Source organism: Solenopsis invicta, chromosome 10 (assembly GCF_016802725.1).
Source record: "Solenopsis invicta isolate M01_SB chromosome 10, UNIL_Sinv_3.0, whole genome shotgun sequence".
Classification (NCBI taxonomy): domain Eukaryota; kingdom Metazoa; phylum Arthropoda; class Insecta; order Hymenoptera; family Formicidae; genus Solenopsis; species Solenopsis invicta.
The window spans coordinates 16,206,324-16,220,135 of NC_052673.1; the positions used below are offsets into that span (position 1 = coordinate 16,206,324).

General features: G+C 32.2%; 1 protein-coding gene across 2 annotated transcripts in view; it reads right to left on the minus strand.

Annotated features, from left to right (window-relative positions):
- Nucleotides 1-175: 175 nt before the first annotated feature.
- The window catches only part of LOC105197817 (calcium/calmodulin-dependent protein kinase kinase 1), a 69,189-nt gene continuing 55,552 nt past the window's right edge, over nt 176-13,812 (minus strand). For both annotated transcript variants that reach the window (XM_026131615.2, XM_011164371.3), the window contains 3 exons: nt 7,845-8,207; nt 5,699-5,895; nt 176-5,045 (listed from right to left, as the gene is read on the minus strand). In XM_026131615.2, the coding sequence (XP_025987400.2) occupies nt 4,991-5,045; nt 5,699-5,895; nt 7,845-8,207 (615 nt within the window). In that variant the 3' untranslated portion in view covers nt 176-4,990. The remainder of the gene's footprint in view (nt 5,046-5,698; nt 5,896-7,844; nt 8,208-13,812) is intronic.

A 13,812-nucleotide genomic window follows, 5' to 3' on the forward strand; every position in this document is an offset into this window, starting at 1 on the left:
GGAGGAAGGGAGGGAATAGTAGTAGAGTGTGCTAAAGTAGGCTATTAAAATTTTTACGAGAGTCTGCGTTAGCTTAATGAAAGGAGCTGATGAGGGACAGAGCAGTAGCACTCGGAGATAAATCACGAAAGATTTAATAGTTAAGTCGAGTTTTACGAGGCAAATGACGTTAATGGAAAGATAAAAAGGATTTATTACACAGACGAGCAATTACAGTACTTGATTATTACAAATGTGCACAAGAAGAATTTCGATCTTTTCACGACGGATTTCTCAATCGATTACAAGTAACTAGAAGCGAAAACTCGGTGGAAAGTTATCATAGATATAACAAGTAGTAAAACAGTATAATCTTTTTAAGTGTGCAGAATTGCTTCTTGTTTTCCTTGTCTATTAGTTCAGGAATTTGGTACGCGTAACCACGGCATCATGCAATCCCAGTTGAAATATTGAAGTTGACAGTTTATTATACATATATTGTGTTAATATAAATTGATTATATCGTCGATAAAGTAAATGAGAGATCAATGTTTCAATGTGGATTGCACGATATTTAAATTATTATGATTACATGAATTATACGATTGTGAATCATAAGTTACAACATGTCATTTAGTTTTTGTAAAAATTTCGAATTTAATATTAGAGAAAGAGAGATATAATCGAAGCGTATAACATTTAAGAAATTGTTAAGAAGATGAAAATTGTGCAGCCTCTTAAGTTTCTATAGATATATCTAGAGTCGTGGATTTTCGAAAATTGACAACGGAAGGATTACAGGGCGAGAACAGATGTATCGAAATAATATATACATATATCGCGTAATATATTGATTGTCGAGTAAAATCAAACTCTTTAATCATCTATTAATGCCTCGATTGAGCATCATTAAGAACTGTTGGTCGCGATATTGAGTGTGGAGTTTCGTCACATCTAAATCGTTAGATAATAATCTATGTTTTAAGATGTACTTAAAGTCTATATAAAGTGTATATACGCTATATTTAATCCGTTACAGTGAGATTTAGAAACAGAGTGCGCGTCTAATACAGGGTACAAAATATCTTGTGCAATCTATGGATGAAGAGTATATCGCAATGTGTAAAATATGCACATACGAATATATATATCTATAATCCTTTAAATAACAATAATTGTGTACCCGTAACAATTTGGAAAATGTCTACTGACAGCAATTCGCATTGCATTTAATAAATCTTTGATTAATATGTAAATTGAATTCAATTCTGGTATAATTTAATTTTAATGTATGTAAAAAAGTAATTATAAAATGAAATAATATAGTACGAAGCTATATTGTTAAAATAATTAATATTGCATATGATATTCGGCATACTACTTTAACGTATTTGTTATCAGTAGACAGTTTATCCGTATATCTAGAAGAGGATTTCTGGATCCTTATTAGCATGTTCTTTTTTAATTCTAAATGCAACTGCCTACGCTTTGCATTAGACAGGCGTATTTAGGATTAATCAGGCAACGATGCAATGCAGATCTTGATTTATGATGCGCCGAATATATCTGGTAAACATATCAGGAAGTGTATGTATATTGTTTTTCTTCTGATGGCGATCAAGTCGTCACTTTCATAAGACTCGTTATTCCTGGCCTATGCAAGAACATGGAGGATGCGTCGGTTCGCATAGACTTGGAATTTTGCCACGGCCAAATAAAAGTCACGAAAACGTGTGTGCTCGATAAGATGCAACCAATAATTATCCCTATCGACTAACAAGTCCGTCGAAATCTCCGTGTGGCAATTGTAATGTTGAAATAGATTGAGATGTGCGCGAGGTTCGGAACATGATACGTCTTGAGTACCGTCCGCTACCATGAGCTCTGAAAACTATCTCTTAAATTTATACATTTGTATTATGGTCCCCCGTGTCTCAATAAGGTCCGACAAAATCACGAATCTCTTTTTGGTTGCCTTTTCTTGGTCGTGCGTTCGGCGCCGTTAATGTAATAAATCATAAATTTTAAATACAACTTAATCAAATTATTTATAGTTATTAATTATTTGTAATTTAACACCAAGAGTCAAGAAAATGAAAGTTGATAAAAAAACAATTAAAAAAAAGTTTGTCTTCTGTGATTGGAGACATTTGTTTATATAAAAAATATTTTGATTTGAATGATCAAAGTATGATTATTAAATAATTAAAATAAATTTAATTGAAATTTAAAACCTAAACAAATTATAAGTTGCAATTATAATTTATTATTATAATAATTAGAACTTAAGATTATACTTATAAAAATATAACTTAAAGTAAACCATTTTTATTAAACCATGTAAATGAACGGGACCTACATTGTTTACCGTTAATTTATATAGTTTATATACATGTATATGTATATGTATACGTATTATATAATTATTTAAAATTATATAAGTCTATAATCATAAAAATATATAAAATCAATATCATAAATGATGTATATACATAATATAAAGTTTAAACAAGAGCTCATCCGTATATTTAATGGCACGAACTGAAGCAAGGCGTCGTTGTATCGCGGGCTTTCGTTTACAAGCCTACTTTTTAAAAAATATGAATATTATACATACAAAATATGAATACAATATACGTACACCTTTACGTTTATATACAATATCTATGCAACCTACGCGCCTTATAAATGGAAATAAGTGGACTGCAAAAGACACTTATAACGATAGTAAGACCTCAGGCACACGAGCGATTTTTTTCCACGTGATTATTTCGTAGCAGAAAACTTGTCGAGTCGATAGAATACCTTGTATTCGGATAGGCTGAGAGATTATTTTGTCACGATGATTTTAAAAACGCAATACGTTCCATTTTCATGTGTATGTATAAAACGTGCGTGTTTATACACGATATGCATATGGGGTGAAAGAATATCGATTTCAGAGGAATTATTATAGTACTGCGTAAAATAAATACCGTACAATCAAATAAATTGTATGATACGCAAATTAAGAGAAAATAAGAAAAGAAAATTTTGTATGAAATTAAAAAATATATGAATAATTATTATGTTTTCATTTGATATGCATATTGTATATATAAATGCTGTAATATCATTAACCTCAGCTTTTCATTATTTTAAAAATATTTAAATTTTAATACATTTTCAAATTAACTATTTTTCCAAGAAATTTTTTCACTACTCGTGTGTCTATGCAAGTTGATCGTAGAGCAAGAAAATCGTTCATGTGCAAGAGATTTTACCTATATCTTTGGGACGACCGTTAATTTACTATCTGTCAATCCAGTTTAGAAGAGAACCATATGATGTAACCAAAAAATCTTTGTAGATATATTTTCTCTTTTCTCTCTCCTTTTCTCTTTTCTCATTTAAAAAATTTTATCCTTAGAATTTTTTGGTTCTTAGTATACGTAATTCGTTTCTGTTTCGCTTAAATTAAATATTTTTTCTTATATTCTCTTTACAAATTACTTTTTACTAAACACAAAGAACTTCTTAAAATTTTTTTATATTTATAAAATATGTTTGTAATTTGTAGATTTATCATGATATTCAAGATATGCTCGTTAATAAAATCTATTAAAAAAATTAATTTACTTGATAATGTGCATGAAATATTTTATTTTTATATGTCAATTTAATTAAATTATGATTTAAAATAACGCGAAAAAAGTAACATTGAATAAATCAAAATATTTGTAATTCTAAATATTTGTAAGATGAATGTTCTTCTTTAATTTGATCGAACCTGGTAACTAGCAAAACAAAAACGAGTTTCACAAAAAAAAAGAGAAAAAAATAATTCGCGCACGTATATTGTTGGTGCGGAACGTTTGGTATGACATTTTTATATTATAACGTATAAAAAACATGAAATGTTTTTTTCAGTGGTTCTCTCTAGCACTGGATTAGATGTACGCAATTTTCAATTCTTACGTTATTTACAAACGTGCGTGTACGACACGCATTCCTGATCATATTAATGGAATGAAAACCTCCGGCGAGGCATGTATTAATTTCGGATCCTCCTGCAATAAATGCATTAAGTATTCACTTTTGTTATTTTACGCGATTTTACACATGTAGCTGTTTATAAATATTTTATCGTTTCGTCAATCTTTAATAAAGTAGCGACAAGCGTTTTTTTTTGTTTTTTTCCCCATTATTGATACAAATTGCTTTTAAAAATTGCCGAATAAAAAATACAACGAAATAATATTTGATCGATTATTTACAATAACTTATTACAATGCTACCTTATTGTAGTTTATCAATTTTGCCGAATTTCTTTATTTATGTAGGAAATATTGGCAGCCAATGACTAAACAAATATAATAATAATGATTCTTCCATATTTGTTTGAGGATTGTACGATGAAGCTGTTTATGTGCGAAGATTAGTCGTAATTAACTTCCTTTCTATTCTACCGCGGTCAAATGATAATAAACAGTCAAAGGTACAATCACTAAGAATGAGTTCGGAGAGCGTGATATTTCGTCATTCTATCGATCATTTAACGTAAAATAAGGATAAAATAACGCAATAGCGCTGATAGCACGCTCCGCGAATGCAGCTTAGATATCACGCACAATATTATATAACGCGAAACGTTTAAGCGCGATGTTACATTTTGAGACACATTAAAAACGTTTGAGATCTATCAGAAATATTTTCAACAAGTCCTCGATCCGCTTTTTCGTCAGCCTCGCCGGTTAGGTATTTTCGCGCATTCATAAATAACTCACGGAGCTCTTACCTGTAAAACTGAAGGCAATGCCCCGTGGTTCTGACGGTACAAGCGACGAGAGTGAAATCGATAACGACGGTTCTCTGGAAGATTAAATTTTCGTTGGTTCGTTCGACGATTTCGCCTTTCAATGTCACGATCGCTCGCTGGATCGTAATCGACGATGTGTCCCGATCTATCTTCCGTTTAACGACGGCCCGTTTTTCGCTTGGGATTTCGTGCTACTTCTATCGGACAGTGGCACTACCTCCTCTCGTTTTCCGTCACAGGCGATAAGGGATTTTCCACCGATAGCTGTCTGCCAAAACGCAAATGAAGAAAGAAATAACTAAGGAGGAAGTTATATGAAAAACATGATTTATATTACATCACACTGAGAAAAAAAGTTTATCAAAGAATTAAAATATTTAATCCGATAGGATAAACTAAATGTTGGATTGATTCAACAGTTATTTAGTTGCATAAAAATGTATAGTTTACTTATATCAACCATTCAAATTTTCTAATCAAGATTCAATTAAACTAACTCAATATTTAATTGCATGTATCGGACTAAATGTTTCAGTTTTTCAACAATTTTTTTCCCAGTGCACGAGCAACCATGCGCAACTAGTTCTTTTGACGTGCAAAAGTAAAAGTAAATTGTACACTATTGCTTGTAACTGTAATGGTGCGATGTCACAAATTTGAATGAAACCGGATCTCGGATACAGGAATCATTGATAGAAATTTACAGTCTGTGGAAATATCTTTTTAAACAAATCATTCGAGAAAAAAATCCTCGATCGAATATTTGCGTTCGACAAACGCTTGTTTCGGTAAACGAGATTCTGCTAAATAGAGCTCTATTGTGCATCACGGGCGCAAGAGAATTTAAAATGGTATTTAAAAAAAAATATATATAGAAAAGTCTCTCTTTTCTCCTCGTCCTGAATAGCGTAACGTATTTACCTGCCGCTTGTGTGCCAATCGTAGGAATCCGGAGCGGAATTGCTTCTCCCGGCCTCGTGAAAACGTTCCGCCTTCGCGTCTCTCATCGCGTCGCTCTTCGGCGAGGGAGATGCACCACCTTTTGCTTCGCCCACCGGCGATACCGTGCCGGCGTCGTTGTCCGCTGTCCGCCCGAGTCGCTTAGGCAGAAATGGATTCTGGGAAGCAGAAATAGTACGAACGCTTATTTCCTCGTTTTATGCTCTAGTAATCCCGAGCGGCGAGATATCGAGTTTTCCCTTACGCAAAGTTCGCAAGCCGGTCGTTCCCGTTCGGCGATAAAAATGCAAATTTGCTTCAAATGACCGACCCCTCGTGCGAATTTCAACGCACATGAATGATTGAGGAAGGAAAAAGCGTTTTGGCAAATCATGGGAGATCGACGGTATCATGAGCTTGAATACAGGAATATGATTTCGTACTTGAGATTATCCAAATGTGCTTTTGACTAATTGCAATTGTTCATTCTTCTATCCGTGGTCTCGAGAAAAGCTTGCGAAACTTACAGTTCACTATTCATTTTTCGTGAATTCTGTCTGTTAGAAATTTCACAGGACAACAATCAATGTTTTCTAACATTTATTTAAATTTTGCAATCAGAATTATCACGTGGGCATATGTCGCTGAACGATGTAGATGAAATAATCTATCTGGTTAGTTTGTTCTCAGCTGAGAGCTGCATAAATTTCACGTTATGTTGCATGTTAACCGTATCGTCAGCAATTCGTTTGATTTGCGTGGGTGATTTAGGAATTCAATCGGTACGTTTGATACGATTAACTTGTTTGATTTGTTCAACATAGCCATCGGTACATTCAATATAATCGATCGTTAATCATCAGTCCGAGTTTCTTGATTCTAAATACCATAAAAAATTTGACAAACATTTTTAATGATACGTTCACATAAATATTAACATACACTACAAAAGCATTATTGGAGCATCGTCGACACCTAGGCAATTATGTAGTTTATCCGACCGATGTAAATCCGATAATATACCTACGTTTAAACCATCGCCCTTCGACATTTGCCGGTTGATCGCACTTTCGGTAATGGCTTCAATATTATTAGGGAGTGTAACAGTTGTGCGAAATGTCGCCGTCAATTTTTCGCGTTTTGTAAGACTAAAGGTACGTTACAACTATATAACATTATCGACGTGCACCCGTCGAAACCATCGTCATCGTGTAATATTCACGTGGGCACGCGACGCTATATCAAAGTCAAGCACGTCAGAATACATCGCTGCAACATTTCGTGGGAGTAGTCGTGTGTTTACACGATTCAGTCTTTCCGTCGTGACATTTCCGCTTTTGAATGCATGCAAATCGCGTTTTCTGACGGGAATGTGACCATCTTTTTGACTTTCCCTCATTTTAATATTATTTACATTCATCGAGGAAAAAAGAAATAGCAATGTATTTCGCATTATTTGACGAAGATAAAATGGACGTATTTTGGTTCACAGTTATTTGAACTTGATTGAAAATGTCACGCAGCTATGACAGGAAGAAAAAGAGCATCGGGGTTAAGGTATTGTATTTCCATACATCTTGTGACTTCTCTTGTCACACAATTTCAAACCTCTGTATGCACGAATAACCTAGCGCATATTTTTTTCCTTGAAAAACTAAAAGCATTATAACTAGTTATGATATTTATATATAATTTTTTTTTTAATAAACAATCGTACAAATACTTTTTACAAATGTTAGAGTATACAGTGAGGGAAAAATTCCTCTTAAAAATTTCAATAAATATTTATTCGAAATATATTTACTAAATGTAAATATATATTTATTTTACAAGAACCACTAATTTAATTTAAGTACCATTTTTTCTCGTAGAGTAAATATTTAAGTACCGTAAGTAAATATTTTAATATTATTTGAATAAATGTTTATTAAAATTTAGAAATTTTCTTTTATTTAGTAAATGTATATAAGAATTATTAAGGACTTTGTTTTGTACTACGTAAAAGTAGTGAAAATTCAGAAGTTTTATGAGCCAACGTGAGAAAGAAAAATAACGCGTGTACAGAGAATTAAAATCATTTTCATAACATTCTCGCGTATTTAAGATTAAATATACGCTCTTCGCTCACCTGAAAGCTGTGCTGTTTCAGCATATTCTTAACGAGGAGTAAAGTGCCGAGTCTTATGACCTCTTCCTCAGTGACGGTGACCCGTAAGCGGCAGTTGTCTACCTCAGCCGGCAGTGGTTCGGTCGCGTTATTCGTCAGCCATGGGTGCTGCTTTACCTTCGGGAGTATAAGCCTGGTTTCCGGCGATTTATCCAGCATTCCCTCAATTAGATATCGCAATTCCGAAGACAAGTGATTGTCAGGGAACACGAGCGGTTTCGAACGAACGTTCTCTTGAATAGCTGTACTATCGGAAGCGCGCCAAGGAAGATCTCCGATCACAAGCGCGTACAGCGTTACCCCCATCGACCATATATCGCAGGGCTAAAATTAAATATATTTTTGCCATTAATTTTTGATTATTGAATTACATTATTCAATTTTATACATGGGACTTTTATTCGAATTGAACAATCCATCTTTATATTTGAAAAATATTTAATATTTATTACTTAAATGTTTAAGAAGTTTGATTTAAAACATCTGGTTGGGGAATTAGAATTTATGTTACCCCTATGCATAGCTAAGGTTAGCCCAAGTGCTAATTTGGTCTCGATGTATTTACTGATAAATAATTAAATTGGTATTTTAATAAGATATTTTAATAATGGTATGTTAATGATTTGGTAACAACAAATAATATTTTAGATGCTTTAATAATAAATCATGCACAATTGATTTAGTAGAGGAATCTGTCGGATTTATTAAACAGTGAAATTAATCTTGTAACGGCATTCAATACGAGTTCAGTCTGAAAACGTATGCGAAATTCGTTTATGTTACGTAATTTAATTGCCTTATGTTTAAATGAATGATTTATTATAATATTTCTGCGATGCGATAGTCACGTGAAAACCGATAGGTCGTAATATGTGGGAAAAATGCAAAAATATTGTGAGAGCATTTCCATTAGGCTATTATAATAGTTATTTATATAATACAATACGCGAATCTGTATAATGCGTGGGACGATTTAATTTCCTCGATACGAAAAAGTCATGTAGAATGAAGCATTGAATTATTGTTTGCGATAGCAATATTCCTCTTTGTAATTTTACGTTGAATAACAGATTTTTTGGCATATTTTAATTTAGAGACAGAAAAACAAAGCTTTTTAAAAACATAACTGTTAATGTAGAGAAAATGTATGCGAGATTTCTCAGCTTTGCTTTCAGAAATAATACTCGATGATTCTTTTATAAACAACTATAGAGAGCGATATTGTTTACTGAAAATTTACGAACCAAGAATCTGTACTAAGCTTGCAAACGGCATTGTGTTGTGTATTAAAATTACTGTTCAACAGAATTTTTAATTTTTATGTGACAGTCAGAAAAGCAGCTAATTAAAAATTTCTTACAGTCTCTTTTTTTAATTAAAAAAACAATTATAATTAAAAGATTAAGTAAAAGATTAATTAAAATATTAATTAAAGGGTACAAGATTTTTACATTGTTTTACAAGTAGTAGTAACAATATTCTCAGTAATTATCTTGATAATTAAAACATTCTCATTGATTACGCGTTGCTAATGAATTCGAATAGATACGTTAGATTTTTAAAAATTCAGATATTTTTTGTAAACAGCCATAGAACATGCGATATTATTTACAAAAATTTATGAACTGAAAATTTGTATTAAACTTGTTAAATACTAAAAGAATTGTTCAAATTAGCTTTTTCTTAGAATTTATCTTTTTATATGTAACAGTCATAAAAGCGACTAATTAAAAATTTCGTCTTACAGTTTTCCTTCTTAATTAAAAAAATTTACTTATCATTAAAAGATTAATTAAAAAATTAATAATTAACAGGTACTAGGTTTTCTCGTATCGTTCTACAAGTGACGGTAACAGTATTTTCAGTAATAATTTTGATAATTAAGATGTTGTCACTGACCGCGCGTCGCTAAAGAATTCAAATAAATGCGCTAGTCTTTCGAGAATTCGAGGCGTTCCGAAGTTAGGTGCGATTACGTGACCGTACGCGCCGCTAAGTTCACTCCGTTCGGACGGCCACCGGCAGCGAGAGGCGATCGCGCGCGTTCTGCGTTGTCCCGTTCATTTATCCGTCTCGATCCGAATTTCGCGTATCAATCAGCATCAGAAGTGTCAATTAGCGACGGGCAATTGTTCCTACTGTGTTTTATTCACGCGATCGTGCCTCGGCATTCGCGAATCGCGAGATATATGTTCGGCGTGACCGGCGGCGTCGCCGCGTTGCTCCGCGTTCTGTTGAGCCGGCACGACGCGTTGTGTTGTATACAACAAAACGTATGCGTATGCGGTACTCAGCGTCACTCGAATCCGTTCGTTCCGCGAACACGTCGCGAGTACTTCAGCATCCTCGCCGCGTCGAGGAGCATTGAGGAAGGGACTCGAGGGATCGTCATGACGGATGAAGAAGGGCGCGATAAACATCCGCGTCCGCCATGATTGTTGTCGTTCCGCCATTTTGTCGAGTTTTTTTTCTTTCACGTCGCTGTGAAAACACGTCGCGCGTGACAAAGGTGTCCGAAGTGTCGGCCGGACCTGCGGGCGATCGCGATTGTTTCGCGTTGATCCTAGATCGACATCGATCGAGTGTCGGGAGTTCGGGTGTGCCGCATAAATAATCTACGGGCGATCGTTTTGTCGTACCGATTAACCTTTAAGTACGCAGGTGGTCAAAAGTTGCGTAAGCAGGTAAGTGGGGAGCGCTGACCTCAAAGAAATGTTGTTATTGTTGTCGTATTTTTCCTTGGTACATTATGTTATATCTCAATTTACATTGGTTAAACTTTTAGGAGGTAGAGGAATGTGGACAATAAGGTTCCTCCAACAAGGTTCCTAATTCAGCATTCGTTGCCGTGCTACGGCCATCCCTACTTATCTACTTAAAGGTTAATACGCGAGTGTAATGTGATGGAGTGAGAACGAGTGGAGCATTTGCATCGAGGAGCATCGACGAATCACAACAACACTGCTACTGGACATCTAGACTGCTGCTGGATATCTGGGAGCCGGTGAGTGTGTTTATTTCTTCAAGTTTTTTGTCGCACGCTTGACATAATTTGTCTGACGTAAGAAAGGAGGCATAGTCTCTTTTTCGATCCTTCGAAACTTCTACAGTGTAATCCGTATAATCTTTCGGTACAAATAGTAAAATGAGTTTCTTCAAATTGCCTGAAATTCTCAAGCAGATGGGATTACTCTCGGCAATATATATTTTTGTGAATATTTTCAGAATGATTGAAATGAGATGACAGTAAAGGTTTGTTATTTATAATTTTTACAATGTGTACATTGACTGTTTTTAATGTAGCATGGAAAATTGTTACAAAGGGACAATGGACAAAGTTAATTTTTTAAATGGCAAGTAAAAATGTATTTTTTTCAGGTTGGGTAAATTAATATATATTTTTTAATTAAATCAAGTTAAAGTTAATCGTTTATAAAATTAATTTAGTTACATGAGACAAAAACTAACTAGTTGAAAGTTACATTAAGACTATATTAACTTAAATATTAAATTAAAAGTTAATTTTGAAAAACATTTATTCATACATTTTTAAAGTTAGAGATATTACTCAAAATAATTATAATATGAATCATCAAACAAATTCAATATTTGTAAAAAAAAATTAAATTTACACGAAATAACAAAGAAATATTGTTTTTGTGAAAATGTATTTTTTCTCATATAATATAACTTCGGAAAAAAGTTAATAAATTAAAGCGTGTGTTTTAAAAGTAACTAATTAAAGTTAAAAATTAAATCATTAAAAATTAATAGAGTTTAGTTAAAAGTTATTAACTTTTGAACTTTATTATTGAACTTTTTTTAACTTTTTAACTAGTTACCCAATTCTGATTTTTTCGTAGTTTTTGAGTTGCTGAATCTAATTCTGACTTCCTAATAATTTTAATTGGTTAGGAAAGTATTAAAATCAGCATACAAAGTTATTAAATTCTTAATATCTTATTATTATTCCGTATATTATTATTCCTAAGCTTTGCGAATTAATTCCTGCTAATAAAACATGATAATGCTCTTATAACAGCTTAGTTGTGCTTGATAAAAAAGAATTAAAAAAAATTATTAATAATATATAAAAAAAAGGTATTATCAATGGAAACTGTTTTAAATCTTCACTATGGCACTCGAGAGCATTGTTGCTCAGTACATCTTTTAAGGATTTTCTCCTCAAGTGTTTTGCATCCTATTGCAATATTTTACTATTGGAAATTATAAGGTTTGCATAAAAAATATTTTTAAACATAAATTTGTTTTAAATAAACTCTTCTCTTATTAATTAATTTATGTTATTCACATATTGATTTTTTAAATATTATTTCTTTTACTATATATAATTTTACATTTTCATTAACGTGCTGTTTTTATGACAGCTTTTTATATATTTAATAGCTTTGTATGCAAAATTTTAATATTCTTACACAAATTAAAATTTTTTAATAATTAATATTCAAATTTTAATAATTAAAATTTTTAGTAATTAATATTAAAAGTCAGAATGAGATTTAGCAGTTTCAAAATTACAAAAAACATATCTTTTTTATTTAATATTTTGGAGGCAAAAAGTTTCCATTTTACCCATCTTTCTTTAGTGACTTTTCATTATTTTCCAATTTTGAAATATCTAATTAAAATTAATATTTTAAAAATCTTGAACATTTTACAGAAAGTCCTTAATTTTGATAATTTAACACTGAGACTCATTAGCGACCATTTGAGAATAGTGAAACGCGTAGTTCAACGCAGTAGCTCTTGAAATATAGAAATGCTATTAAATAAATGCACTGAGGAAACTGTTAGCTAAAATGCGTCTCGATACGCGGCGCACTTTCCGTAAAGCAGAGAATAGAATACAACGGTGCTTTAATGCTGTGCAGTCGGGAGGATGCTTCATTTGCGGAAATCACCATCGCCGACGGCGAAAATCGCAAGTACCACAACGACGCGATGTCGGTACATAATTAAAGGCGATTAATTAAACAACGTTTGCGCGAAACGCCGGCATCAAACGCGCCGCGCAAACCCAGCGCAGCAGCGGCACATAAATGATAATTATCTTTTCCCATTGTTTAGCTTATTAAAAAGTCTTTCTTAGCTTTTAAAAAGATCTCTTCACAAGCGAAATAATACGTTAAGGACATCTGTATACGGAGTGTCCAAAATAAGGAAATAAATAAAAATATCTTTAAAAACAAAACAAGTTTCTGAACGTGTTTTAAATAAAAGTTTTACGATCGGAGGGAGAACAAATAATGAGATAAAATTGATGTTTGAAAAAATCAAATTTTTAAGATAACATGAAGGAGGTCATCGCCATTTTCTAAAATAGAATTATATGATTTTTTTACATCATATATATGATTTTTCTTGAATATTGCATATTTTTTTATGTATAAAGATGTTAAGGTATTGTTACGAGAAAATAAATAGTTTACGAGATATTTTATATTTTATGTTAAAATATACCAGAACAAAATAGAAAATATCTGATTTTTTAATTATTCTATTTAATAATGTTTTTATATGCGGAATAATTGAAAGGATTATATTTATTTAAAAAAAACCATATAATTTTATGAAAAATGGTGATAATGGTCTTCATATAGTTAAAAAAACTTGATTTTTTTATTAAAAAATTTATTTTATTATTACTTGTTCCTTTTCAGACGATACAATTTTGCCTTAAACATGTTTCATGAAGTTATATTATTTTTTAGATATTTTTATTTCTTCATTTGGGATACCCTATATATTCTCTCTTGAATTTTCACAATTTTTCCACATGTACATTGCGTTTTTTAAATATGAATTATAATTCTCCATGTTTCAACTAATTTTTCTCGCTATTGTTATTCATTTACTTTAAGAGATTGCTATTTTTTTTTACAAAAATCTCCTGCACGCGTGGCATCCG